Below are 27,412 nucleotides of genomic sequence, written 5' to 3' on the forward strand. Positions count from 1 at the left end.
GGGCGCTGCTGCCGCCGCCGCCGCTGCTGCCGCGTCCCGCCTGGCCCGCGGCGCCGCCGGGGACGGAGCACCCGCAGCTCTCTGGGCAGCCGTGCAGCGCCTCGCCGCCCTCTGAGATGGGGTTTCGGCGCGGTTGCTCCTCCTGCCCGTGCCACGTCTGCTGGCCGCCCCGTCTCAGAGGCTCATCACGCCCCGCGCCTCGGAAATCCCAGTGCTCTTCCCGACTCCTTCCAGCTTATCCCCGCTTGCTCATCCGTCCGAGGAGGGATGCAGGGCCAGGGCGCTCCCTGATGAGGAGTGGCTGGGAGAGAAGGGGCTGTTCGGCCCCGGGGGAGACCGAGATGGGATCTTAGCGCTGCTCCTAGAGATCTGGAGGGCGGGTGTCAAAGGGACGGGGCCGGGTGCTTTTCAGGTGACAGGACAAGGGGCAACGGGCACAGACATGGGAGTTCCACCTGAGGAAGAGCTTTGCTGTGAGAGTGACAGAGCTCTGCCACGGGCTGTCCAGAGGTCGCGCGGTCTCCCCTGGCGCAGCTCAGGTCAGGGAGCCTGCCCTAGCTCACAGCTGGGCCGCTGCGTGAGGCGCTGCTGCCCAGAGGCTCCTTTTGGAGCACGGACTCCATCCCCTTTTCAGGGTCCCGGCCGCAGCGCCGGAGCCCTCCCAGCGCCACCCATCATCACACGCGTCCGGGGAAGGGCGACGAAAAGGTCACAAGAGCGACGGGCCGGACCCCGACCCCCGCCCGCCCCTCTCCCCCCCCGGCTCCCTGCGGCGGGGTCACTCTTCGGACCGCGGCCGGGCCGCGCCGGTCTCTGGGCGGGGCCGCAGGGAGCCGCTAGGGGGAGAGGCTCCGCCGCCCGCACCGCCCCGGAGCGCTTTCCTCCCCCGCCCCTCCGGTGCACGCAGACGGGCGCGGGCCGGCATGGAGGGCAGCATGGACTCGGGTCAGCGTGATGGCGGAGCGGGCGGGGCGGCGGGGCGATGGCTCAGCTCTTTCTAAATATAAAGGGAGGGCGGCGCGGGGCCCGTCTGTCCGTCCCTCGTGGTGGTTGCGTCGGGGCGGGGGAGGAGGCGGGAGCGGCCCGGTGCCGCCCGGAGCTGCGGAGAGAGAGGGGCGGGAGCGGCCTCGCGGCGGCCAGGCTGAGCGCGGCGCGTCTCCCCGCCCGCCCTCCGCCTTCCCGCCTGCCTTCCCTCCCCGGCCGGCAACATGGCTGCGGCCGCCGCGGCCGCGCAGGACGAGCTCAGTGAGTGGCGGCGGGCAGCGGGCCGGGCCCGGCCGCGAGCGGTCACCGCGCTACCGGGGCTGCGGGGGTCGGGGGCGGGCTGCGGGGCCGGGGACCGGGGACCAGGGGCCGGGGGAGGAAGGCCGTGCGGCCGGCTGGGAAATGTAGTCTGGGGCGGCGGCCTGGCCTGCCTCGCTGTGCGTGTGACCTTGCGGGGCTGCGGCGCTCGGGGAGCGGCTCCGGGGGGGGGGGCTGAGGGGCTCGGGGTGGGGACGGCGCTCATCGCCCTCAGTCCCCGCGTCCGCAGGAAGCGCCGCGCTCGTCTCTGCTGAAGCACACCCGACTTTAAGAGCGCGGTCCTATTTCCCTGGCTTTCCCGTGATATGTAGAGCCCTTCCCGGTTAGAATTAATTAATGGGCAGCGTATGACTCAGCTGAGCGAAAGGTTGCTCTGGAATGATACGTTTGGCAGCTGCCGGAGGTGAAGGGCAGGAGCAGCGCTCGCAGCGTATCGGTGCTGCTGATGCAGCTGCGTTTTTTCCCGTGGTGGTTTTCATTCTCTCTGCGCGCTTCTGTGGAGGTGCTGTCTTTGTTCTGCTCTTTGTTACCGGAGCGGGGCTGGGTGGCACACGGAGCGCTGGGGATGTGCTTTATGTAACCGCGGGGCCTCGTGGCGGGGCGCAGATCTTCGGGTTACACCGAGCCTTGGGTTGGAGGACGCGAATGCCAGGCTATTTATTCCATTGACAACTGGGAAAAGCTGTGATCGCGGCAGGCCTGGCTGCTGCTGTCCTCCAGGAGGTCCCTCTGCCGCTTGGCGCAGCAGTCGGTGCGGTTCCTGCCTGCAGCTCCGCCGGTTCTGTCCGTGCGGCGTTTCTATCTTCGCAGCCGCGGAGCTGACCCTGCACAAACCGGTCCTGAGCTGCGGATCAGCGGCTCCACAGCCCTTTGTGTTAAACCGCTCTGGACGTCTTCAGAGTCAGAGACCTGTGTCAAAAAAATGCATGGCGTTGTCGTTGCTGCTCTGCTGCATCTTCAGAGCAGAGCAAATTTTACTGAATTTAAGGCCTTGTTGGAAATTGTTTGGCCCAATGGAGGAGGAGAGCGCGTTGTTTTTATTATTGGTTTGTTGGTTTTTCCGCAGTACCTCACCTCCCACTGTCAGCTTACTTAAATTCCTCTTTCTCCATCAATTCTTATCCTCGAGGCAAAGGAGGAGTGGGAAACTGAACCACCCCCTCTTTTGGTGCACTTGAACAGTAGAACTTTAGCATATGTGGAAAGAAATCTGTTTCTTTCTAGAATGATGGTACTCCCCAAAATAGCAGGCATAATTATTACTAGTTCTAGATATGACAGTCAGTTTTCCTTTTACACACATTTAGCCCTATAGTGTCAGTAGAGCACAAAATTCTTTGCATAGATACGTATGTGGATACTGACTGTTCGAGAGGTCAAGTTAGTTGAAAGCAGCATCCGAATGGAGGTTAAAAATCAGTGGAAAGCCATCAAACTGATCCTGAAACTGTAAGAGTTCAGATGCAAGAGTGAGCACCTAATTTTGAGTAATCACCAGCCAATTGGATGGGAGGCCTGAGCCTGGCGTATTGCAGATATGTGGAACTTGGAATGCTATTTAAGCTTCTGTTTAAAACAAACAAACAAACAAAAAAAAACCTTCCATAATATGGAACAGCAGGATGGAAAAAATGATATAATCCCCATCCCTCCAAGGCCTTCCCACTCCTTTCCAGTCAGAGCCTTTAGAACAACGCAGTGATTAGCCCAACTCTACAAATGCTCCTGTAAGTGGTTTGCCTTTGGGCACATAATGGGTTACTGGTAGAGCCAGGAATAGCACCAGCAAATCCTGACTCACTGTTTGCTGCTATAATCGTACAGGGTATATTTTCTCCCAGAGTCTAATGCCGTTTCAACAAGAACTTGACGTCTGTTCTAGTAGTGGCACAGTGGGCAAGAATCAGTTTGATTCCCTAACTTTATCCTTCTGCATGCAGAATAGCACGGAAACAATTGCTTTGCTCCAGAGGGACTGAAAGATGTTGGAGCTTTTGCAGAAGCAGATGTTTGTCCCTAAGCCACGTGCCATCCAGGCAGACACCTCTGGGGAAGGTGCTGGGGACTCCAACGCAGTGTGTTGGTTCTATGGGACCTGAGTAGCTGCGGCTTTTTGTTTGCAGTACTGAAACAAGCTCCAGGAAGTGCTTTATTGTGGCAGTCCAACTAATACGTCATACAGACTCTTTTTTTTTTTTTTTTTTTTTCCAGGAAAGTGAAGATAAATTCTAGCTTTTTGCACAGAACTTTGGTTTTCTACTCTTATTTGTTTTGCAGAGGACCCAAGGCTCTCTCCTAGGTTCTAGATAGTTAAATTGTTCCTAGGATAGTTAAATACCAAGACATGTCCTAGTCTTGGTAGTTTCTGGAGTCTGTTTTCATGAGAAGGAGGGGGTATGTTGTTTGATCCTCAGTTACACCAATACGTGTTGCTGAGAGGTCTGTTCAGGATGGCCAACCTGCTGCACATAATGCCTATGAATGCCTGAGGGAGATAAGACTTTGTGAGGACAGGAAGGAGGGCCTGGGGACGAGGAGTGGAGCTGAGCTCAGCAGAAATGAGGGATGATGTTTTGGCAACACAGAATTGATAGGCCAGCTCCTTAACAAGACCAAGCATCTGAAGAATTCATGTGTGTGATTTTTAGCTGGGGAAAAAGAAAAACTTAAGGGCATTTGCTTTCTTTTAAAGAGTAGAAAGCATTAAACTGTTTATTTCTTTGCTTTATCCTTTCCGTGTCTTTCTGATGTTCTGTTTGGCAAGCTACCATAGAGCAGAACTGGAAGAAGGGGCATGTTGTCTCAGTGAGCAGGTTGTGGGCTTGCTGTTGACTGCAGGGTTGGTGAAGTAAGAAGGCCAAGAAATAATGCTGACCATGCTACAGTTAGTGTTACAGGGTCTTGGAAGCTTGTAGCACACAAGTCATTAGCATGACTTCTGTGTCAAACTTGTATGCTGCATGCTGTCATGTGTTTTTGTTTGTTTGCTTTTTGCAAGAGGTGTGGTCTTGAGCACCAAATCCTGTATTCTTTCTTGTAATTTTAAATGGTGTCTGGAGGGGAAAAAAAAACAAAACCAGAAACAGAAGCAAAACATACATTTTCTCATGAATAGGTAACTGCATTGCCATGGTAACTTGAGGATTTCAAATTCCAAGTACACTGTGTCAGTGGGAGCAAATTGGACACTGCTGCTGTAAGCAGGGATACAAAGATTCATCTTGTTGTCCTCTACTTTGTTTCCTGCATATGGTGAAAGTGAAGGTCTCTTCCTACACAGTGCCTATTGTTAAAATTCTCCTTGTGTTCTTCCTTTTGTAGACATGTTTTCTTCAAGAAAACCCTCATAAAAAAAATTGAATGCTTTGTGAAAATACTGCAGAGCCTTTAGGAAATAGGTTGTGACTATGCCAAAATACATGAATAGCTATTACAAATTTTGCATGAGCTTAATGGTATGAGCATTAAAAATAAAACTCTGGTATTCTTCCTTCTACTTATGCAGTTAGTTCATTCTTTGCTGTTTATTTTAATCCTTAGTGAAAGGTCATTGTCATAGCTGTGGCATGCGTAATGTTTTGAAGACTTCCTATTTAACTAGGCATGATTTCTCATGCACTTGCTAATGCAATGGCCAAGTTTTGGCACCACCACCGTAACCAGACTGTGGGCAATGTAGTGTGATCATCTTTCTTTAAGGAAGTAGCTTTCATGTTCATATCTAAAGGGAAACTTGAAAGAGTATCCCCAAATCGTTGCAATCAGAGCTGCACAGAATGACAGTAATGAGTTAGTCTTATTTGGATTGTTCCTTCCAAAGCTCATGGTGGACTGTGCGTGCCCTACTCTTTTCTATTGACATGAAGGTGCTGAAGTGCAAGCGTGTTCTTGGAGTGATTTATTTAGAGCCTGGCGTGTCTGGGCACTGAGGTTTCCAGTTGTGTTTCCACTGATGCCTGCTTCTTGTGCTCCTTTCTCTCTTTCATTTTGACTTCCTCAGCATTTCTGTTTGTTTGTTTTTTGTTGTTTTTTTTTCATAAATTCTCTGGTCTGTTATAAGGTGGTCTGTGGCCTCTGTCAGTGTGTTCTTCCCCCATCATCGTATTCAGCAGACTTGTGGTGGGTTGACAATGCAGATACTTTATACAGGTATGATAACTAGCTAATACAGGTGATGTTAGAGGTGGCAACAAATTGCAAGGTAGTATTGCCATCCTGAATTTGAGATGATAACTTCATGTGACATTTAGGAAGGAGATGCCATTGCACAATCCCAGACAGCTGAAATACCAACTTCTTAGATGGGGTTATTGCTCTACTTTATCAAATGTCATCTTCATTATTTGCTCCTTTCACTGCTTCTAACAACTTGCGGATCATCTTTGTTGACCATTCTAATTAACTTGTGGAAGGAGAAATTAGAGGAAGGGTGTCAGATGGACTGCATGTTGTGCTTGGTTTCGGCTAGCAACAGTGAAGGCTGAGATGCTGGAGGTTCTCTGATGTGAAATGTAGCACTGTTACTGTCAAATTGCAGTAAGATTGCTGCAGCAGTTAATTTTAATTGCTTTGGGTTAGCCAAAGTGTTACTGTGCCATCTTTTCTTCTGTGCTATGTAGCAGAGCAAGTTAGACCTCGTTGCTTTAATTATTTTTGTTGTAAGAAAACCACATGGTCTCCCTCCTTGAAACTACAACCCTGCGGATTTACAGTACTTGATAGGAGCCATAAAACTGGACAAGTCTACGATAGGTAGACTGCAATCCAACTCCATCTGTTGTCTTCCCCCTGCCCCATCCTGCATGGAGCCATTTGTTCACCAGAACTTCTGCTCTGCTGTCCGCACCAACAGCATGAGAGGTGGGACTGCTCAGTAGATTGAAAGCTGGGAATTGAATGGTTGATGTGTATGAGATTTATAGCTCTATAGGCATGCTCCTTCTTTGTTTCCCTGTGCTGCTGCTATGGATACAGCCTGCACTGGAGCACAGGAGTGTGACTTGCTTGCAAACTGACAAACTCCTTGCTGGTTTCCTACCTGCAGCCAGGCTCCTTGGATCTTCTGGATGGTCTTGCCATCCCTGCATCTGGGGCAAGGAAATGTGATTGCAGCGTTAGGGCTCAACCAACTAGACAGAAGAGAGTGAGAAAAGTAATAAACTTGTTTCATGGAAATGATAAGCAGTGGGTAGCCTTTTTTTTTCTCTCCACCCCCTGCTTTCCCCAACTTCTCCTGTTCTGTTACTGCAATTCTGGTTGCTCGTTGTACCAACTGAATAATATGAGAAGCTGGAAATTGTGTAAATGCTTGTAGTTCACAGGAGCCATAGGAATCACAGGATTGCAGGAGTTGGAAAGGACCAGTGGAGATCCCTTGGTTCAGTCTCCTGCTAAAGCAGATTCTCTGCAGGTTGTAGAAGAAGGCATCTAGGCAGGTCTGTGAATATCTCCAGAGGAGAGTCTGCGGCCCCTCTGGGCAGGCTGTCCCAGTGCTCTGTCACCCTCACTGTAAAGAAGTTCTTCCTCATGTTTAGAAGGAACTTCCTATGTTTGTTCCCAGTGCCTCTTGTCGTGTCACTGGGCACCACCAAAAAGAGCCTGGCCCCAGCCTCTTGACACCCACCATTTTAGATATTTAGGGACAGTGATAGGATCCCCTCTCAGCCTTCTCCAGGCTGAGCAGCCCCAGGTCTCTCAGCCTTTCCTTATATGCTCCAGGTCCGTCATCATCTTTGCAGCCCTCCACTGGACTCCCTCCAGCAGTTCTCTATTGTTCTTGAACTGGTGAGCCCAGAACTGGACACAATACTCGAAATGTGGCCATACCAGGGCAGAACAGAGGTGGAGGAGAACTTCCTTTGTGCTGCTGGCCACACCCTTCTAAATGCATCCCAGGATGCCACTGGCCTTCATGGTCACAAGACTCACTGCTGGCTCACGGTAATTCAGTGCTTCTGTGCCTTTTGGAAGGTATCAGTAGCCTGGTGGCTGAAACAAATGGCCTGGGGAAACAACTTCACTGTATTTCCTTATGGTTTAGCACGATCCCTTACCTTATGAAGGATTGTGGTGCTGAGGAGGTTCCTGAGTCGGCTGCCATGAGAACAGTGGGTTTGTAGTGGTGTCCTGGAGATCTAGTTCCAAGGGAAAAAATCTGACGATTCCACTGATTGCTTGATGAGCTGTTTCTCCTGCATAGAATGTCCCGAGCAGCCTCTGAGCACTCTCTGTGTCATTAGACATCCTGGAGGCAGGAGGTATTTTGAGTAGTGAAATATAACACAAAAAGGAAGGTGAAAAGGGAAGAGCTGTTGGGATTTAAAAATAAAAAGAGACAAATATCTTAAAATTGTTGACTAGCTGACAGCCTAAATGTTCCGTGAAATCTGTCTGAAACAAGAGATCAACTTGCAAGTCTGCACTGTGAGTGCTGCAGAGTTTTGGCTTGTAACTTCCCTGATGCTGAAATTTCACATTTCTGTCTTTTCAGCTGCTTGTCATTTGCTGAGCAGAAAAGTAAATGTTAAAGGTGATATGTGTTGGAGGTGTTTAATCTGCAGCTGGCAGAGGAGGGATGACACTGTGAGGATTCAGCACGTGGATAGGACAGATTAAAAAGAAATAGGGCAGTGAAGCTGTTCTGCAGCTACATCATGGGCGACTTCCTGGCTAGAGCTTTTATTTTTGAGCATCCTTTATGTTCACTCAGCCTCCAGCAGTGCACATTCACCCAGTCTTCTACCTCTTCCCTACAGCCACACTTTCTTTTTCACCTCGCAGCCTGCCCAGCGATCCTTCTCCACTGAAGGAGAGTTCCCCTTGTCACCCTCTAATCTTGGCTTCTAACAGATCACTCCAGGTTAGTCTTTAGGGAAGCAGTTTACTCCTGCAGGGTGCACTAAGACCTGTAGTCCCTTAACACATCAGATTATCAGATTTCCTTGCTGCTTGTAGGAAGGCTCCCAGTGCTGTGTGCCAGCACCCAGCCCGGCTGTCAACGCAGCCTTGTGCTGGGCAGGTCTGGCTTTGTTGCTGGTGTAGCTATCAGGCCAGCTGCAAATGCCTACAATATTGGCTCCTCCATCCTTTATACGAAGACTGGTGGTTCTCAGCCCATGTGCCTGAGCTGCTGACAGAAGAACTTGGTCTTACCTGTTGCCTTGAAATAATCTTTCGCTCTCTCAACGAGAGAATGGATGTTTTGTGCTTTCTTTTTCTTTTTTTTTTTTTCTCCTCTTGGTCTTGATGGTGTTGCAACTTCTTCCTTTATGTGGAAGTTAATTTTCTTCTTGTTTTCCTTCCCTGCTTTGGTCAGGAGAGCTGCTATTTGAGGTTTGTTGCAAAACTCCAGCAGCTTCACGGAGCAGTAGTACGATCTTTGTGTTTTAAGTTGCAGCGACATACCTGTGATTTGTAGTTGCATTTTTTTCCCTATTGATGATTGTGTTGTCTCTTTTTTGGGGGGGAGAGGGTAGGGAGGGGGAGAATTAACAAATTGTAAAAGTCAGCGGCTAATTGAAACAAAATTTGCACAGCTTTTTAAAGGTTCTCTGGTTCTGTGTGGCTTTAAAAAAATGCTCGTGGACAGAACAGGTGGATCTGTGTCAAGCTGTCCTAGGAATTCTCCCGCCGGTATCAAATTTTGAGCAGCAGTCTCAAGCTTTTTAGGGACTTTTTCACTTTTAACTTGTTCTTTGTGCTTCTTAGGTATACGGCCTGTTAATTAATTCACAGCTGTTGTGGTGTGACTTGTCCCAAAGCTTATACCTTGTGCTTTGCCTGGACTTTTTTTTTTATTGCTGTGGCACTAGCTGTAATCTGTGTTGGGTCCTGCTCTGTGTGGTTGTTTTGTCCTGTTTGCACAGCATCTGCAACAATGGGGTCCCCAAGCATGACAAGAACCATAAATTTAACAAGAAGAGTAAGAAGTGGCTGCTAATCTTTTGTGCTCTGTAATTATTTAGTGGAGATATGGGATGTCACGGTCTGAATGCAGATCACAGCATACTTCCAGAAGTTAGCAGCCCTACAGCTGCGCAGCTTTGCTGTGAAAGTGTAAAGTGCAGAAGGTGGGTTAGAGTTGCTAACCTTTCATACCACCTTTGGACATATTTTGGTTTTTATTTGAAACAAAATATAAAGCAGTAGCAAGGAAATTTTAATTGCTTCTGTCTGTAATAGAAGTCCTTTGTATATAATTGTGGAGGCAGTATGGGGAGTAATTGGGCTAGTTTACTCTGTTAGTGTTAAAAATAGAAGGTGAGTCTGTTCTTAGTGTTGCTGAGACAAAGGTATTCATTGTGTGTAGCATCTCTTATGAGTCCACTAAGGGATTTTCAGGGGAGAAAAAAAAAAAAAAAAGAAAATCATGCTGCTGCAATTTTGAGTCCTGTTGATTTATTTTTTTTCTCTCTTATTTTATTTAAACTGCAGATCAACTTGAACGTGTGTTTTTGCGTCTTGGCCATGCAGAGACAGACGAGCAGTTGCAGAATATTATTTCCAAATTCCTACCCCCTGTTCTCCTCAAGCTGTCCAGCACTCAGGAGGGAGTTCGTAAAAAGGTAAGGGTGCAGTCTACCCTACTGGTACATTGTTCTCATCGGGCAGAAGAAAATGCCTTTCTATGGCCCTAAAATACTCTTCGATGTTCTTTGTGAAGAGATCTACTCTTTCAGGAGATAGTACCGTGAGCCTGAGAGGGAGAAAGAAAACAGTCGTTGCCTGCATCAGCAAGGTGTTTTGTATATGTGTGATTTTTGCACATATGGACTGTATCTGTTTCTGCTTGAAGCCACCTTACTGTGAGTTAGCCTGAAACAGAGACTTAACTCCCACAGAGGCATCTGCCACAGCTTCCAGGGTAGAGCTGTTGTATATCCACCTGGCTAATAGTGCGTGTGGAGCAAGCCTCCTTCTCTGCAAAATAACTCATGGATGTTTTTCACTACTTGACAGCAGGAGTAGAAGCAAGGACCAAATCATTTTGAAGGTGTAATTTAATGTCTGTCTGAAGGAATTCATTTCCCTAATACAGAAGGCTGCTTTGTTGCAGAGTTCATTCAGATACACATTCAGTACTACCTGCAAAATGGTTTGGCCCTTTTCTACTTGGATGTGAGCTAGAGAGAAGAACAAACGTTTTGTAGTTAGAATTGAATATGTACCTAAGGAATTCAGCTCCCTGCATTAGGTCATGTAACAAAAACTCATCTCCTCAACTCATCTCCATAAAACAGCTGTGGAGCACAATAGAAAAGGGAAGAAACTGTGTGACACTTTGTCCCACCTAATCCCAGACCGATTGTAGCAGTCATTGGTCTTTGAGCTTGTGGAGCTCTGCTGTCCATGAGCATAGAGGAATATTGGCAGGTGGAAACCCAATTATGGACTCAGAAGAAGAGACACTGCAGATCGTTCTCATGGCTGCCCTAAGAGAGTCTCAGCTCTGCTGTTAAGACGTGAAACCTACCAAAATGAGTCAATGTCAAAGCACTATTTAAAATGACGTATTGCTGCCTAGGGGTAGTACACACAAGGGTATGCAGAGGAAGGGCATTTTGGGATTGCTCAAGCCTAGCTTTGTGATATTTAATAGAGGAACCAAAAGTGGAGAAAAGGATGGACCTAGATGATTTAGGGAGGAGTAATTGTGAGAAAATGAAGACATGAATAGATAAAAAGGGATAGTGATGCTTATGATCTCTTAGGGTGAGACCTGTTTAATAATGTGGTCCTCTTAAGAGTAAGGCCTTGGCGGATTTACCACTGGGTGCCAGGAGGATCTACTGGAGCTGAGTGTGTAGTGACTTTATCTCTGGGGCTGAGACTGTGATGAGTCCTCGGCTGGAGAGACCAAGGGAGACCCTGGCCTATGCTGTGTGTGTGTGTGTGTGTGTGATTGTGTGTGATGGTCTGTTGCTGCACCCTTGATAGCTTATATATCCAGGTGCCAGCTTCTGGGCAGAGCCAAGCTTCAAGCTTCAGGAGGAGCCCATATTGTACATGGGTACCTACATCGTCCTGCTATCAGACTTGTGTCCTGAACTGCTGCGGTGCACTCAAGTATTGTGAAATAGCAATTGTGTGATTGTGTTATTAAACTTTGTGTTAAAGGCAAGAGAGACCTGACCTGGATTCTGGCAGAGGAACACCTGCTTGTGTTTACTGTTCTGCCAGAAGGATTTGACCAGAAAGGCAGCTGAATATAAAAGGTCCAAGTAGTTAAAAGGTTCTGCACAAAACATGGATGACGTGAGAGGGGTTTGATAGATGTGAAACCATTCCACTGTGCTGATAGACATATTCAGACTCAGAAGTACGGTTCTTTTGAATATGTTGTTATCATGTACTCTTGAAAATATGTAGAAAGGCACTCAACTAGCTAATGAAATTTCTTAGAATATTTTTATTCTATTATTTCACCATCTCCCTGACCTGAGCAGACAGAAAGGCTAATGACTCGTGAACATAAATACCTAGCTTTCCTATGCTCATCTTGCTTGATGGGCAGCAAAGATGTACCCGTTGCTGAACTCGAACCTCAAAAGCATGTCAAGGCAATGGAATTAATGTTTTTTACAAGTGCTCATACCATTGGAAAGTTAAGGCTAAAAAAAGTAGGTAGAGTAGAAAGGAAAGAGAAGGACAATCTTTGTTCACCCAGTTACAGACTGTGGACAAAGTGACAAAACTGATGTACTGTACTGTGACTCTCTTGCAGTTACTGCAGTATTAATTCTATGTACTGCTTTTACAACAGAATCGTAAAATACCCCAAGCTGAAAGTGACCCACAAGGATCAATAAGTCCAATGCCTGGCTCCACAAAGGACCACTCAAAATTAATAAACTCCTTGGATTATAGCAGCTTGGGGCCCTAACCACTGATGTAACTTTTGAGCTTGAGCTGTCACCCATCACTACTATGGTTTTTTCTAGTGGTTTGCTGGATATCCTGTGCAGAAGTATGTGAGAGACAGCTTTGAAGTCAAGAAAGGATCATGTCTACTGACTTCCCTTGGTTGCTATATAGGCAACCTTGTCATAAAAGGAGATTAAGTTATTTTAAAAAGCCACGTGCCAACTTAACTGTGGTTTGAAATCTTATACTGTTTTAATTGAATTGAAAACTATAGCTTTCCTTCAATTAATAAATGAGCATAAAATAACATTTGTCTATTGCCAGTATGCTGCTGAAGTATAGACCAATACAGAGTTTCAGGACTTGCCTTCACCCAGTTTCATGGCACTTTGTTTATGTGATGGGGTGGCCTGGTCTGATTGCCCACCCAGTCACTCTTACTCCTTCTCCACAGCAGGAAAACAAGGTGAAACAACTTGTGGGTGGAGATAATGACAGAGAGATTGCTAACCAGTTACCAACAGGGCAAAATTGCCAAGGCTTGTGGAAGATGAATTTAATTTATTTTCTGTTAATAATGGAGTAAGACAGTGAGAACTAAATCAAAGTGAAAACACTTTCCTCCATCCCCCTTCTTCCCAGGCTCTTCAATCTCCATTCTTCTAGTTCCCACCCAAGCAGTGCGGGTGGATGAGCAGTGGGGGTTCTTTCATTTCTTTTTCTTTTTTTGTTCCTCTCAGGTCATGGAGCTGCTGGTTCATCTGAATAAGCGAATAAAAAGTCGCCCAAAAATCCAGCTTCCTGTAGAGACACTGCTAGTTCAGTATCAAGATCCTTCTGCAGTGTCTTTTGTCACTGTAAGTATGTTCTTCCAATAATAGCTGCTGGTTTACTTGAAATAAGCAGAATATTCTTAAAGCTTCTACGTTTAGTTCTGTCTGTTCTCCTAACAAGTGTGTTATTGAAAGGATATTGACTTTTTAAGCATTTTTTTATTTAAGCCTGGTAGGAGTGAAACTTAGTTTCCTAAAACAGCTAAGCTACTGATTTTGTTACAATTACTGTTCATCTTTCATGAATCATTGTCATTGCTTCTGTTGCACAGAGCCTGCTTACTGCAGCAGCCCCGTTCTGCAGGTTGCTGCCAATCTTCATCCTGATGTATGAGGAAACAGGGTCTTACTTAAAGCATCTGCATTTCTCTGAACACGAGGATGCTTTTTTTTTTTACTATGTTTTTAGGGTCAGCACCCTTGTTGAGCAAGAAAAGATTAAAAAAAAAAAAAATGTTCCATAGATTGTAAAACTATATACTAAATAGCTTCATTATATGCAGTTGAAAAAGGGAAAATAGTTTTTAGATGTGAGACTAGGGAAGATGATTGTCATTTGAGCTGTGGTAAATCTTTTGCAAATACTGATCATGAACAAATGATAAAATCAGAGGTAGCGTTAATGGAAAACGTCGTGCCTCAGAAACAGAAAGGAAAATATTTCTACTTTAAAACTGCAGTCACGTGGAAGTAATCTCAGATTGTCTGCAAACAGGTAGGATTATCCAGAGTTCACCTTTGGGGAGCAGGTGCTGTTTTCTAGTCTGCATGTGTTCTGCAGGGCTGCAAAAGAACCATTGTATCTGAAGACAGACTGTGCTTTTGGCAGTATGCGTCAGAAGTCTGTTCACTGATGTATGAGTGATGCATATTGCTATGTGCAGTGACGTAGCGACCTCTGGAAAAATTTAGCAAGTGCCATCTATGAAGAAATGTAATGCTTCCCACTTCAACGCTGTGTAGGTCTGTTTCAGTGTTTGAAGTGTTCCTGCTATGAGTTGTTGCTTGTACTTCTTGCCAAATAACTGCCAGCAAATGAGGTACACAGCTGAGATCTGCACTGCATTGGACTGCAGTAGTGTACTATGGCTGCCAGCCTTCTCCCTGCATGTAGGTGTCCCCTGAGTTCCTCGTCTTCACTGCATCCTTTGACAAACTGAACTTAGTATTATTTTGATCAGAGTGGTAGTTGGGATGAGCAGATCGTGACTAGATCCAGTAGGTCGTAACTAGGGCTCACATTTTATTGAGCTAGCTGGAGAAAAGAGCTTACACAAATGTCAGCACCATTCTGGAATTATCTCTGTTACTGTTTTTTCTCAACGTGTTTTCATTCAGAGGGACTACCAGAATGAATTAAAGACCACATAAGTCCCTCTGTTTTCAGCCCTTCACTTTTATTAGTTTTTAACCCCTTAGTAGTAGTTTGTTGTTAGTTTAAGTGATTTGTGGGTTTTCGTTTGTGTTTGTGTGTTTGTTTGTTTCATACAGAATTTGACAACTGAATTTGCATTATTATTTCAAGCAGGTTGTTGAGCCCACAGCTCTTTATCTCTCCAGTTCTAAGCTAGATTTGGATCAATAGTAGCAATTAAAGATAGTCCAGTATTCAGTACTGCTGTTCTGTCTTGTCCCTGGACTCTGTTTGACAGATTGCATTTGCAGCTTTTAAATATGATGATTCAAAAACACATCTCAAGAGAATACTTGCCTGTGCTGCTGACTCTGTATTTATTCAATAATGGGTAGCATTTTTCTTTTAGAAATAGGTAAGTGAAAACATCGTGTTTGAGTTCATTGAAGTTGTGCCTCAGATAAAGCTGAGTTCCAGACTCTCTGCTGGGGGCTGGTTGCTGCCCACTGGGTAAGGCTGCCCAGGGCCCCATTCAACCTGGGCTGGAACACCTCCAGGGATGGGGATACCCACAGATTCCCTGGGCAGCTGTGCCAGGGTCTCCAAGTGAAAAATTTCTTCCTACTATCTTATGTAATTTCCCCCTTTTTTAGGTGAAAGCCACTTCCCCTTGTCTTGTCACTATCAGACTGTGTAAAAAGTTCATCTCCTTCCTGCTTATGAACTCCCTTCAAGTGCTGGAAGGCTGCAGTGAGGTCTCCCTGCAGTGTTCTCTTTTCTAAGCTAAACAAGCCCTACTCCCCAACCTTTCTTCACTAGAAAGGTCTTCCACCCCTCAAAAAGCTTTGATTCCATTCAGTCTTATAATTAAGAAGTTGGTCTTCCAAATCATAGTCTGTTTCCAGCAGCCACATTTTAATACAGCATTCCAGAAGAGTTTAAGGAATGGATATTTTGCATTATGCATTATTATGTGTTTTTTTTTTTTCCTTTAGAATTTTACCATTATTTATGTTAAGATGGGATATCCTCGTTTGCCTGTGGAAAGACAATGTGAATTAGCTCCAACTCTTCTCACTGCAATGGAAGGGAAACCCCAACCACAGCAAGACAGGTATAAATATGTATGCTTGGAGTCAATTCTGTTTGTATCATATTAATTAAGTCATGTATCTCAAATATATCTTTTTATCTTTTCCTAAAAGATTTCTTCTTTTGTGGTGATAGCTTCACAACAGAAGTTGTGAGTTGCTGTGTACTATAAATTCTTCTAGAAAACTGTTAATTATGGACCTGCAACTTGGGTTGAGATGTCCATGGAAAAAGACATAAAAATGATTCCTTCATGTATTCTACAGCACTGTTGCAGTAAAATCTTGCTGGTGTTCTTGAGATAAGTGTCATGATATTTGTTTTCCTTGGCAGCATGGTTTTACCCTGGCCAAGAAGCAAGTACATGGGTGAAAGGAACTTTGGGAAATTTGGGTATACCAGCGCATAAATAGCGGTACTACTTCATCTGTGTAGGTGTATGATTGAGGCTGAACAGTGTCAATCAACGTCTGCTGTAGGCTGACTCAAACTTATGTCTTTACACTCCTTATGGATGACATAGTTCTAGGGTGTATTGTGTGGCATAATTGCAAAACACTGAAGTCTGGAGAAAGGTAGTGATTCTGTCTTTCCAGGGGTGTGTGAGTGTGTGCATATGCTTGCACACTTCATGGTCTAATTTAAACACAAATTCTAATTTATATTCTGTCTTCCACTGTTTAGTAGATTGAGTATCAGGGGCCACTGGATTGAATAATCTTAAGTTTTGTTAAGACCTTTCTTTTGCTATTAAGGACCATATCTGTTCTTAAAGATCTATCTCTTTGATGCTAGGAATAAACTGTTGTTTTGTTGTGTTTTTTTTTAAATAGTTGCAGTAAATGTAATTGTTTTTCAGCCTAATGCATCTTCTAATACCAACCCTTTTTCACATGAAATATCCTGCTGAACCACTGAAAGCAGCAGCTTCTCCATTTAATCTTGCTGAAAAACCAAAGACTGTACAGCTGCTTTTGGACTTTATGTTGGATGTTCTTCTTATGCCTTATGGGTAAGATTTAATATTGGTGTTGTCTGGTAACATTGTCGTCTTGTTGTGTGAAACATCACAAGCTGCACCCTTGGAAGCTTAATTTAAAATGCACTGTTATTTCCTACCTGATTTCGTATTTCAGGCATATACAAAGCAGGGTCTTTATTTTAAGAATGGGATCAACACCTTCCTTATTTAACAAAACATGTTTTTTCTGGTTAATTAGGTATTATGCTACTCTGTCCTTGACCTCTTTTGGGATAAAAGTGAGGCTGTGTGGCATATGAGCTACCACTTAAATAACCAAACCTTTAAAATAGAAACCAAATCAAAATGTTCATACTCGTGCGGTTGAGTTTTGAGTCTCGATCCTCCAAGGTCATAAGTAAGCATAGCCTAATACATGTACTTTTCAGAACTTAACTTTTAATGAGAAGATTTTCTTGCATCTGAAATGTAACTGGTAATGGTGTGTCATGTTTCTGAGAGCAAGAATAATTTACAGAACAACTTGAATTTAATGGTTACTGTTAGTCAGGAATCTTCTGGTGTCTAAAATCAATACTTTCTCAGTAGCTGTTTTCTACCAAATCTTAAATGTCTTTCTATTGCTTGAAAAACTTTTGAAGTAAAATGGAAATAATTCTGTCACAGGAACAGATTTCTTTTTCTAATAGCTCTGGTAGGATCCTTTTGGGCACCTTACTATCTTATATGCAAGTGGTATAACCTACACGAGTTACTTTATAAGTTGTGATCATTTGATATTTCTCCATGCAGCTCTACTGAAAGCCATGGTCCTGTCAGCAGTTTGAGGCCACATCCTTGCCATTTGAGTGTGTAGAGAGTTGTAGATGAGAGTTCAGCATGCTGAGTTTGCCCAGGTGTATGCTGCTAGCTTCATCCCCACACTAATGTCTGTCCACCACCTGTTCAGGAGGTGAAGTCCTGTGGCATTTTAATGGGTCTTCAGTTCCTTATGTTCTTGTACTTTGGCCAAGCATGACAACTAATTTTTTTAAATATTCACAGAGACCATGATGTTAGGGGAAGGGAGTAGACATCTTTTTCTGATTTCATTTTCTTTCCAGAAGGTGCTCAGAGAGTGTCTTCATCTAGCCTTTGGCTCTGATTGACCCCCTTTTAAAGTCTTGCTCACTGGGGCAAGATGTTGCAATTGCTGACAGCTAATTTATGCCTAGTGGAATTTGCTCAGTCATTGCCTGTTTGTGAATTAGCCTTGCCAGTTTACATGTGGTAAAACAACCAGAAAGCCTAACTTTAGGGCTTAAGGCTTAAAATGAAGTGTTTATAATTGTAACATCAAAATTTCTTTTTGGAGACTTAGGATGAACGTCTGTCCTCGTTGTTGCAACTGCTTACTTCTGTTTGTTCTGCTAAATGCAGAACAAAGTATGGCTGTCTGGAGCAATACAGTTATTGTTGGTCTCTTCTACAGTTTTGATGCTTTCTTGTACTGCTTGTATTGAGCCAATTTCCAAGGGTACAGGGAGAGGCAGGGTGATTTTTGCCAAGGTATGCAAATATTCATAGAGTTGCTAGACTTGCCAGTCTGCAAAATGACTGAGCTCTGTAAATGTAACTTTTCCTACCCCAGTACTAAAACTGCCATTTCCAATATATGTGTTTTTGTTGTCAGAAATTGCTTCCTGCTACTTTGCTGTGTTGCTGTGTTGCACGTGTCATTATTTCCCTTAAGTTCGAAGTGTTTCACAGAAATCATACAAATGTTGCTAAAGCTTTTAATATAACCTTTCGAAGTCTAATACTGTCTGTGTATTGACTTTAATGTTGCAGAGAGAATTCATTTTGGTTTGTAACCTGAGATGCTTTTCTCTGAAATGCAGGTGGACCCTTCTCTTCTTAACCAAGTTATTTGTTCATGGTTTCATTTCTTTTTTTCCAAACAAATACAGTAAGATAGCCGTAGCTCTTGCAGAATATGCTGGGGATGGTAGATTAAATAATGATTAAAATTCTGTCTTGTGTCAGAGTCATGGATTAATTAAAGAGGAATACATGAAGTTGAATACTTATTTGTATTCCACCCATTCCAGCCTCTAATTCAATTAGCAATGTGGAGTGGTAAAGCCTCTAATGAAACTCCATTCCATATTTAGGTACGTATTGAATGAATCTCAGAGTCGGCAAAACATGCCCTCAGGACAGGGCTCTTCATCAAGTACTATGGGAGGTCCTGGAATCCCTCAGCCGCCCCCAGGGATGAGCTTTTATGCAGCCAAGAGAGTAATTGGAGATAGCCCATGGACACCAGAGCTGCTGGAGCAGGTACTTGCAGTCACAGAAACTGATCTTGGGGAACTGTGGGGTGGTAACAAGGACAACTACACACAGAGCAAGTGAAGCCTAGAGGGAAAATTTTAAAACTGATTCTGGCCATGTTTTCATTTGCCTGAGCAAATGTAGTGAGTAACTTGGATGTGGTGCCTTAACAAGCTTTCCAGCAGTGGGGTAGAGGTAGGAGGTGCCTCCCTCACTCTGCTAGCAGTTCTCTGAGCTGGTTAGGAAGCAGGAATGACCACAGTGTACTCTTGCATCTTACTCTTGGAGATAGTAAGGCAAAAAAAACTTGTGCTTTGAAACCTCCCCTTTTAGCAGGTGTCAGCAGAGTCTCCCTGAGTAGTATGCAGATAGTGAGCAGCAAGTAATTACTTTGAAGGGGTGGAAGAGGATGATGCTGTTGAGAGCGTATGAACTTGAACGTAGTGGGCAAAAGTTGGCATTTCAGACAGTTGAGTTGTGGTTATTTTGGCATATGCTTTCGTGTCAGTAAAACTGCATTTACCTTCCGCTTTAATAGTGTAAGCTGGGGATAGTGAAGTTCATTGAAGCAGAGCAGGTGCCGGAACTTGAAGCTGTTGTACATCTGGTTGTAGCCTCCAGTGATACAAGACACAGCGTGGCCACTGCAGCAGACCTTGAACTGAAGAGCAAACAAAGGTACAGATGTGGATAATGATGCTAGTGTTTCTAATGATACTCACTGCAGCTAACGTAATGCTCCAGAGAGGTTGTGCTGTGAAGAAAAGAAGGGTACTGTCCACACATAGCTACTTCCTGTTCACATGGGCTGGAATTTGGAACAGTGAAGCTCAGTCTCACAGCTGGGAAAATCAGTGGGCACTGGAGCTGAAGCTGTAACTGCAGTCATCTTTAGTATTACATTTGAGCCGTTTTCTTACTCCCTGGTTTCCACATTGTCCTGTGTGGATTACCATTGACCTGTAATTCACAGCTGGTCAACATATATAGATACTGCCTTTCTTGGAAAACTTTAATTTGATTTAGCTGGGAGGTAAAGAGACTGTAATTGTGGACTGTAGTCTAGAAAGCTTGGCAGCCACCATTGTTTGCATTTCTGCTTGTCTGCAGCTCAATTTTCATCATCTATGGGTAATACTTCTGTCTTTAACTTTTCATGAGGCTAGGAAAGTTGCTGTTGATACTGTTTGCTGAGTCACTGGCCATGTTAAGTATGTTGGCTCATGTGCCAAGATGTAGAGTGAGATAGACTTGTCTTTGGAAAGTGTGGGTAGCTTCTCTATTACTGGAAGGAGAGAACTACTTGACTTGGACTCAGTTATGTAATGTGAAACTATCTCCATTCAAGTCTGTTCACGTACCTCAAAAGCTGCAGGGGAGATGTGGTTCTACTATCTGGAGAGCAGTAGGACAGTCTGGTGAAGGGAGGTATTCTGTACTTTTACTGATTGTCTCATCTTTCTTCTGGTGTTGGTATTCTGTATCTGGAAAGCAAAGTGTATTTGGACAAAATGTGTTAGTATGCACTGTTGAGTATTTTATGAGAAATAGAGCATACTTCACAACTTGTTTAGAAATCAGCTGCTTTGCTGAAAGAAAGAGATGGTTGGGTCTTCCTCACATCTTTGAGGTATGAATGTCTACATTTTTGTTTCCTTTGCTTATTTTGTATATGCATATGTGTTTGAAACAGTCTCTCCAATAGATGGCATCAACTAAATTGAGATATTCTGAGAAAAGTCACAAGACAGATCCAGATTCTTTCAGATCTGAAGAGACTGTGTTCTGTTTTTTTACTACTGTGTTCTGTGTGTAAGATGGATATAGACTTAATCAGTTTCCTCATATGAATAGAATTCTGCTGATAGATCCATGATGGGTGAAAAAGCTGCATATAAGCCAGCAGTGTGCACTTGCAGCCTGAAAGGCCAACTGTATCCTGGGCTAAATCAAAAAATGGCTGACCTCATCTGGGAGAGGGAGGTGGTTGTCCTCCTCTGCTCTGCCCCCATGAAGTCCCATACGGATTACTGCATCCGTGTCTGTGGCCCCCATCTCAGGAAAGATGTGAAACTGTTGAAGCAGGTCTACAGGAATGATGGACAGGGACTCTATCAGGGAATGTAGCGAGATGACAAAGGGGAATGGTTTTAAATGGAAAAGAGATGTTATGTTAGATGTTAGGAAGAAATTACTTCATCAGAGCGCGGTGAGGTCCTGCACAAGCTGCCCGGAGAAGCAGTGGGTATGCTGTCCTTGGAGGTGTTCGAAGGCAGGTTGGATAGGGCTTTGAGGAACTTGAAGTAGTAGAAATTGTCCCTGCCCATGGCAGAGGGGTTGTACTAGATGTGTTCTTAAAGGTCTCCTGCAGCCAAAACCATTCTATGATTGTATGGCTGTAGTTATCATGTAGGCAAATAGATGTTTCTTGTAGACCATGATTAAGTAGTCCTAGAATTACAAACAACCTCTTCAACAAAACACCAGAACTGCATTTTACAAATTTGGAGGTATTTTGTAACAGATGACCATTTCATATTCAGTCAGTACATTTTTTTCATTGGACAAGAAGTGAGAGTGTAGATTTCTGATGAATTATTTAGTCATATTGCTGCAATTTATAGCTGGGGTATGTAATCATGTTCTTCCTGATTATACGCTATGTGGGAGGAGTGGCTAGAAATCAAATCTATAAAACTCAAATAAGAATAGAAATATGATGCAAAATGCTGTAAGATAAATATTTCTTTAAAGTAATCAATGTTCAGAATCTTAAGTTGGTGTTCAATGTGTTTTCTTTTAGTTTAATTGACTGGAACAATCCTGCTATCATCAACAAAATGTATAAGGTGTATCTTGGGGATATACCATTGAAAACCAAGGAGGTAGGATTTATGTTCAGAGTTGCATACATACTTGATTTCTGAAATTGTAGTTGCCTTACTGTATTTGTTTAGCTACACACATGTGTTTCTTAAATCACTTCCTTTGATCTCTGCTTTCAATGAACGTTTGTACTGTTAATTATTTTTTTTTCTCAAAGAAATATCCCAATTCATTCTGAGTTGCAGAAGGTAATTTAGCAAACTTGAAAGTACTGTTGTGCCCTGTCTTATTTCAGCTCTTTTTATGACAGGGATCTGTTCTGAAACCAGAAATGAAACGAGAGTCAGTCAGCACTCGTGTTAAATTAAAGATTGTTCCTCATCTTCTACGATCCAGACAAGCTGCAGAAACATTCCCAGCCAACATTCAGGTAACATGAATGTTCCTAATCTGCTCTTTCAGATGAGCTTCTTGTTAATGGTGGTGCTTGAAGCAAGGGAGTTAGAAAATCTTTGAATATGAGACAGGACGCTTTCTGATCTGTTCTATATTTGGTCTGTCCAGGTGGTTTATGATGGACTCTTTGGTGCAAACACAAATGCAAAACTGAGAAATCTGTCCCTGCAGTTTGTGCATCATATTTGTATCATGTAAGTAATCAGGAGTGCACACAGTGTTCTAACAGTTTGTCAAGAAGCCACTGTATTTACTGAATATATAACCTAGCTAAGGTCAAAGAACACTACTATAATTCATAGCAATTAGGACCTTTTTTTCCTTTAATCTTGGGAATAATGGGGTACAGGGGTTGAGTGTGTGCTTGCCCATGTTAAGCTGCCATTTTGCAAAGCTGAGGGGGAAAAAAAGTGATATTGACAGTATATTTTTAAGGGATGCAGAAAATTTCATATTCTTTGATATTTGTGATTTCAGTTGTCCAGAAAGTAAAATAAAACCATTAGGCCCAATGCTTCTAAATGGACTTACAAAGCTGATCAATGAATACAAAGAGGTAAGCTGAAAGGTTCTTTACTTAACGGAACTGCAAATCTTCATATACATACAAGCAAAAGACAAATGTCTTTACGATGGGAACAGATAAATCTTTTTATTTTTATGTAGTTGCCTGAGGTGGCTTTCCGAGGACACTTAAGAAATTTTTGTTGTAAGAGAGGAAGGAAATATTTTAAGAAGTTATTATGGGAAAACTTTTATTTATTTAACTGCTCTGGATAGTTGCTTGATCACTATTTGCTAGGTCTTGGGAAACAATAGTGTTGGTAATCTGAAGTGTGGAACAGAGTAGCATCCATTTCCTATTAGTCATTACTTTGGAGTGCACAGACCTCAATTCAAGATGTACACTCCATTTTGCCAAGAGTGTATCGTGTGAAACTGCTGGTAATACCTTCCTTCCTGTTTATTCAGTGAGAGTATTGCTATGGGAAGCATGTTAAAAACAGAATTGCAAACGCTGCTCTGGCTCAGAGAGAATTTGGTCTCTGCAGTGAAATTTCAGAAGGCAAATTCCTTGAGATACTTTAGTGTATCTTGTGAAGGACTGATTTTTGCAGACCTCTGTTGTGCAACATTCCTCCTTTTGCTGGTATCTTTGAATCATTGGTTGTGATCCTCTGGCTTGAATTGGTGTTTGAAGGTGTGAATCTCCTCTGCCATTGTGAATGGCATGAAAGAGGACTGTCTGGGGTGGGGGGAGGGGGGAGTAAATCCATATTTAAATACGTGGAATTGGTCATCTGCAGGATTCATTGCTCAAACATCTTCCCTTCTATTAAGCTAGTGTTTAGGTCGGTGGAAAGTTTCAGTCTTCCTTAGGTACTGTTTCATACTTTTGCCAGATCTTCTTAGTTACCAGCCTCAAAATAAAACGCAATTAACTGAGACCAGAAGAAAGATTTACATTTTGTCACTGTTTCTAATTTCCTGTTTCTTTTGGAAAAGCATGTTCTCTTGGTTCCTATCTGATGCTTTTATTCTTTGATGTCATTATGTTCCAGGGTTCTTTGTCCATGAAGTGCCTGCTTGAGCAATTTGGAGACAGGATAGAAAATAAATAAATGTTTAATTATAGAACATCTCTATGTCTTTATGTATTTCTAGTTTTGCTGAGTTATATATTTTTTTTATCATTTAAGGATTCAAAATTGCTGTCTATGGCTTATTCAGCAGTTGGAAAACTCTCCAGGTAACAGAAGTGCCATTTAAGTAATGGGTCATTGAATAGCTTTTTTAGGGTAATGTGTTAATTTATCAACAGCAAGCCCTGAACCTCCTGCCAGTTCTGCAATTGAGTGTACAGCACAGTGAAAAGCATTCTTGATAACTACGGAGGTGTAAAATGAAATATGCATTTGGCTGATAGCTTCACTAGAAGTGATTAATGGCAGCTCATGAATAATGTATAGAATTTATAAAATGGTTCCATTTTGTGGATTGTCAGAAACATAAATTTAAGGAATGTACAGCAAAGATTAGAAGGCATGTGGCTGGACAAGTGGTATGTTCAGTGCTTTGCTGGTGATCTAATTGCTTTTCCCTAGAATATTTTGATTTCCAAACTGTGATGAGGGGTATTCTGCTATGTGGTGGAAATGGATAAGATAGAGCAGGCCATCTGTACTGGCTGTGTTTTGTTTGACAGTTACAATATGGAGTGAGGGAAAGATTAATAAAAAGTGAAACAACTCAATTTAAAAAACCCAAACCTTCATGAATGAAAATATCTTGTTTCAGCCGAATGCCTCAACTCTTTACCAAGGACATAGCACTGGTACAGCAGTTTTTTGAAGCTTTGTGCAAGGTGGGTGCTGACAGGGCTTTGTGAAATCATTAGTATTTTGTGCTGGTTTTGCTAGTTCTTGTCACTGTACACTGTAAAGTAGCAGCACTATGTTTTCTACTGCAGGAGGATGCTGATACAAGGCTTGCCATTCAGGAGGCCTTGTCTATGATGGTTGGAGCATACAGTAACTTGGAAGGAGCCCAGCGTACTCTGATGGAAGCTCTTGTAGCTTCTTATCTAATAAAGGTATTTCTATTCATGTCAAAGTTAAGTACCTTAAAATAAGAGCTATGCAGTCTTCTTTTTCCTGACCCTGTGTGTTGAGTTCTTTTGCAACACAGCTTGCTTTTCTTGCTGAATGTAGTATTCTACCATGAAATATTTGTAATATGTCACAGTGGTAGCTGGAGGAAAGTTAATGCAAATTTGTTTGTGTTCTGTTTCACAAATAAACAAAGTGTCTACAGTTGTGGTGTACCTCTCTCATAGTCTCCTCCTGAGGAGGCTTGAGACACTAATCCAGAGGAAATCATACTTCACTAAGTGTCTTGATTTTTTTCCTCAGGATTCCCCAGAGGTCTGGGCCTGAATTTTTAGTGAGTGGCTTTTTGTATACTGTGTGTTCATATGGGTACTTAGAGGTTACTGTAGAGGTATATATATTTCTGGTTGATGCACTAATAGCTGTTTAAGGGACTATTTTCGTGGTGATTGCCTATGTACTCCAGCAATCTAGGTTTCCAAGCAATACCATTTTTAAGTCTGTTTGAAACCAGCAGAGAGAATGATCTTCCTGAATCAGTGTTTCTGGTTGTGCTGCTCCTGAGCACAGTTCTCTTTTCCAAGGGTAGATTATGTGTATCATTCCTCATTTCTAAACTGCTTTGGTGGGACCATTCAGATATGTTAGAATTAGTGATAACTGTGATTTCTAATTCCCAAAACTGTGTGTGTGTTTAATTTACCATTTAATTCTCCACTTGGGTATATATGGGAAGCAAGCTTTTCTCCATTTCCTGCCATATGAAGAGTTAGCAAGAACTATGTCTCAAAAATGTACAAACCCTTTTGAGTTACATTGGTTTGAGAGGACAAAGTGGATGATTGCTGATACACACAGTGGTGAGTACGGATCACTGGTGTTCATTTACAACTTGGCCGTATGTTTATCTGTTCTCTTTAAGCCTGAAGTTCAAGTACGTCAAGTGGCTGTGAAATTTGCTAGCACAGTATTCCCTCCAGATCATATCCCTTCCAGATACTTATTGCTGTTAGCAGCAGGAGACCCGTAAGTCCTTCTTCTTTTTAACTTTATTTTTTCACTTTTAATTATTTTCACCCAATTACATATTTTTATATCTATATTTATATAAAATATATATATATAAAGGATATATATATATATATATCCTTATGTATCCTTTTATTTTTATATATATATATATATATATCCTTATATATAAAGGATTCAGTATGTATTTGGGTTAAATGCATATTTCTGCATACAGATGGATGGATATAAACGCCTGGGAACTAATGTACTGAAAATCAAATACAGTTATTTGAAAACTCTTCTCTAACATAGTAGCATTCTTGGTAGTTCTGTGGACATTTGGCTGGAATTCTTTTTCTTGTTTCCAGTGAACTGTAGCATTCAAAGCTACGTTGGTTGGGGTCCTGAGCAGCCTGATCTAGTGGGCAGCAACCAGCCCACAGCGCGGGATTGAGTAGGGTGGGCTTTAAAAGTATCTTCCAACCCAAGCCACTCTGTGATTCCATGCTAATGATGAATTGCGGTCACAAAGTCAAATGTGTCACGGTTTATCTGGTCATCTTTACAGTTGCCATAATTTTTATCCTGGTAAATTGTGGGAAGCTATTTTTATCTTGGATTTGTAGAGAGTCTGAAACATGCTTTTATACAGGTTGCCGTTTGCTGCTGAGGAGCAGGTAAATTGTTAAAATAGAGCGATCATTTCTTTCACAACTATCTGTTCTTGTCACTTAAACGTTCTTTTTTCTCCAGCTTACTTAATTGTTCCATTTTTTATTTGTGCAGCTGTTGTATAACTAAGGAAAGTTTAGCAACAGAGAAAGCAACAGAGCAGTTTGTTGCAGTTTATCATTGAAGTGTCAGTGCTGTTTTAGATGTTATCTTCATCTAAATATGGAGCAATAAACCTGGTGGATGTGATCTGAAGCTTGTAGATAGGAGGTGATGAGGACTTCCATCCTGTCCCATAACTTAGAGACTCCAAGTAGGATTATAGAAAAACACGGACATGGGAACTGGAATCTGAGTGTGATCATCAGCAGGATCTAAGATGTGCAGAGGTTGCCTGGCTTAGACTGTTTTATGGCAGCTGCTCATCACTGCCTTTTTCCTTCTCCCTCTCTATAATAAACAGTCTAAAGTTCCAGCGCATACTTTCTTTCCACTTATTTCAGAAAGACATTTCTCATTTTAAAACTGCTTGCTCTTGCTCAGTTTTGAGATCTCATTGTTCATTAAAGACTGTTCTTCATTTGTTCTGTGCAAATAGCATCTGTTTCTCATCTTTTCTTCTGAAAGGCGAGAGGAGGTACACGGAGAAGCCCAGCGGGTGCTGAGAACATTTCCTGGTAAAAATGAAAAGGAGAGTTCTGGGAAACAGATGCCTTCCTTCCCTGAAATGGTTCATTATATTCAAGAGAAGGTACAGTGCTTCTGTCCTACTAAATAACAAGACTGATGCTTAGGCATATAGTAAGGGTGATATTTCCCATCTCTGTCTCCATTTCCTCTACCTTCTGTAAGGAGCAGAATTAGTTAAGATCACAGCAAAGACCACACACAGCATCACAGAGATCGTGTTGCTGAAGTCGGTGCTCATGGTTATCTTCTGCTGGAAATAATTGCAAGAGATCCAAGAATTAAGTGACAAAGGCTGATCTTTTAACAGATTATTTTGCATTGATATTGCTTGTGCCACATATCTTCTGCAAAAGGAAGCAAGTGTTCAGGGCTGACAATCCAGCATGTTTAACAAATGTATTTTTGG

At 43.0% G+C, this 27,412-nt stretch overlaps 1 protein-coding gene and 1 long non-coding RNA gene across 2 annotated transcripts in view; one reads left to right on the forward strand and one right to left on the reverse strand.

Moving 5' to 3' along the window:
- Nucleotides 1–905: 905 nt before the first annotated feature.
- The window catches only part of ECPAS (Ecm29 proteasome adaptor and scaffold), a 59,347-nt gene continuing 32,840 nt past the window's right edge, over nucleotides 906–27,412 (forward strand). The window contains exons 1-16 of the mRNA NM_001389451.2: nucleotides 906–1,245; nucleotides 9,736–9,866; nucleotides 12,906–13,022; nucleotides 15,348–15,466; nucleotides 16,304–16,456; nucleotides 18,580–18,748; nucleotides 19,281–19,420; nucleotides 21,546–21,627; nucleotides 21,879–21,998; nucleotides 22,133–22,218; nucleotides 22,502–22,580; nucleotides 23,725–23,774; nucleotides 24,323–24,389; nucleotides 24,495–24,617; nucleotides 25,556–25,659; nucleotides 26,944–27,067. Coding sequence (NP_001376380.2) covers nucleotides 1,209–1,245; nucleotides 9,736–9,866; nucleotides 12,906–13,022; nucleotides 15,348–15,466; nucleotides 16,304–16,456; nucleotides 18,580–18,748; nucleotides 19,281–19,420; nucleotides 21,546–21,627; nucleotides 21,879–21,998; nucleotides 22,133–22,218; nucleotides 22,502–22,580; nucleotides 23,725–23,774; nucleotides 24,323–24,389; nucleotides 24,495–24,617; nucleotides 25,556–25,659; nucleotides 26,944–27,067 — 1,701 coding nt within the window. The 5' untranslated portion in view covers nucleotides 906–1,208. The remainder of the gene's footprint in view (nucleotides 1,246–9,735; nucleotides 9,867–12,905; nucleotides 13,023–15,347; nucleotides 15,467–16,303; nucleotides 16,457–18,579; nucleotides 18,749–19,280; nucleotides 19,421–21,545; nucleotides 21,628–21,878; nucleotides 21,999–22,132; nucleotides 22,219–22,501; nucleotides 22,581–23,724; nucleotides 23,775–24,322; nucleotides 24,390–24,494; nucleotides 24,618–25,555; nucleotides 25,660–26,943; nucleotides 27,068–27,412) is intronic.
- LOC121108562 lies at nucleotides 1,975–7,415 on the reverse strand. Its single transcript, XR_005843170.1, has 3 exons — nucleotides 7,356–7,415; nucleotides 6,341–6,389; nucleotides 1,975–2,211 (listed from the first exon to the last, which is right to left on the reverse strand). It is a non-coding gene; the product is annotated as an uncharacterized LOC121108562 (long non-coding RNA).

Source organism: Gallus gallus, chromosome Z (assembly GCF_016699485.2).
Source record: "Gallus gallus isolate bGalGal1 chromosome Z, bGalGal1.mat.broiler.GRCg7b, whole genome shotgun sequence".
NCBI lineage: Eukaryota > Metazoa > Chordata > Aves > Galliformes > Phasianidae > Gallus > Gallus gallus.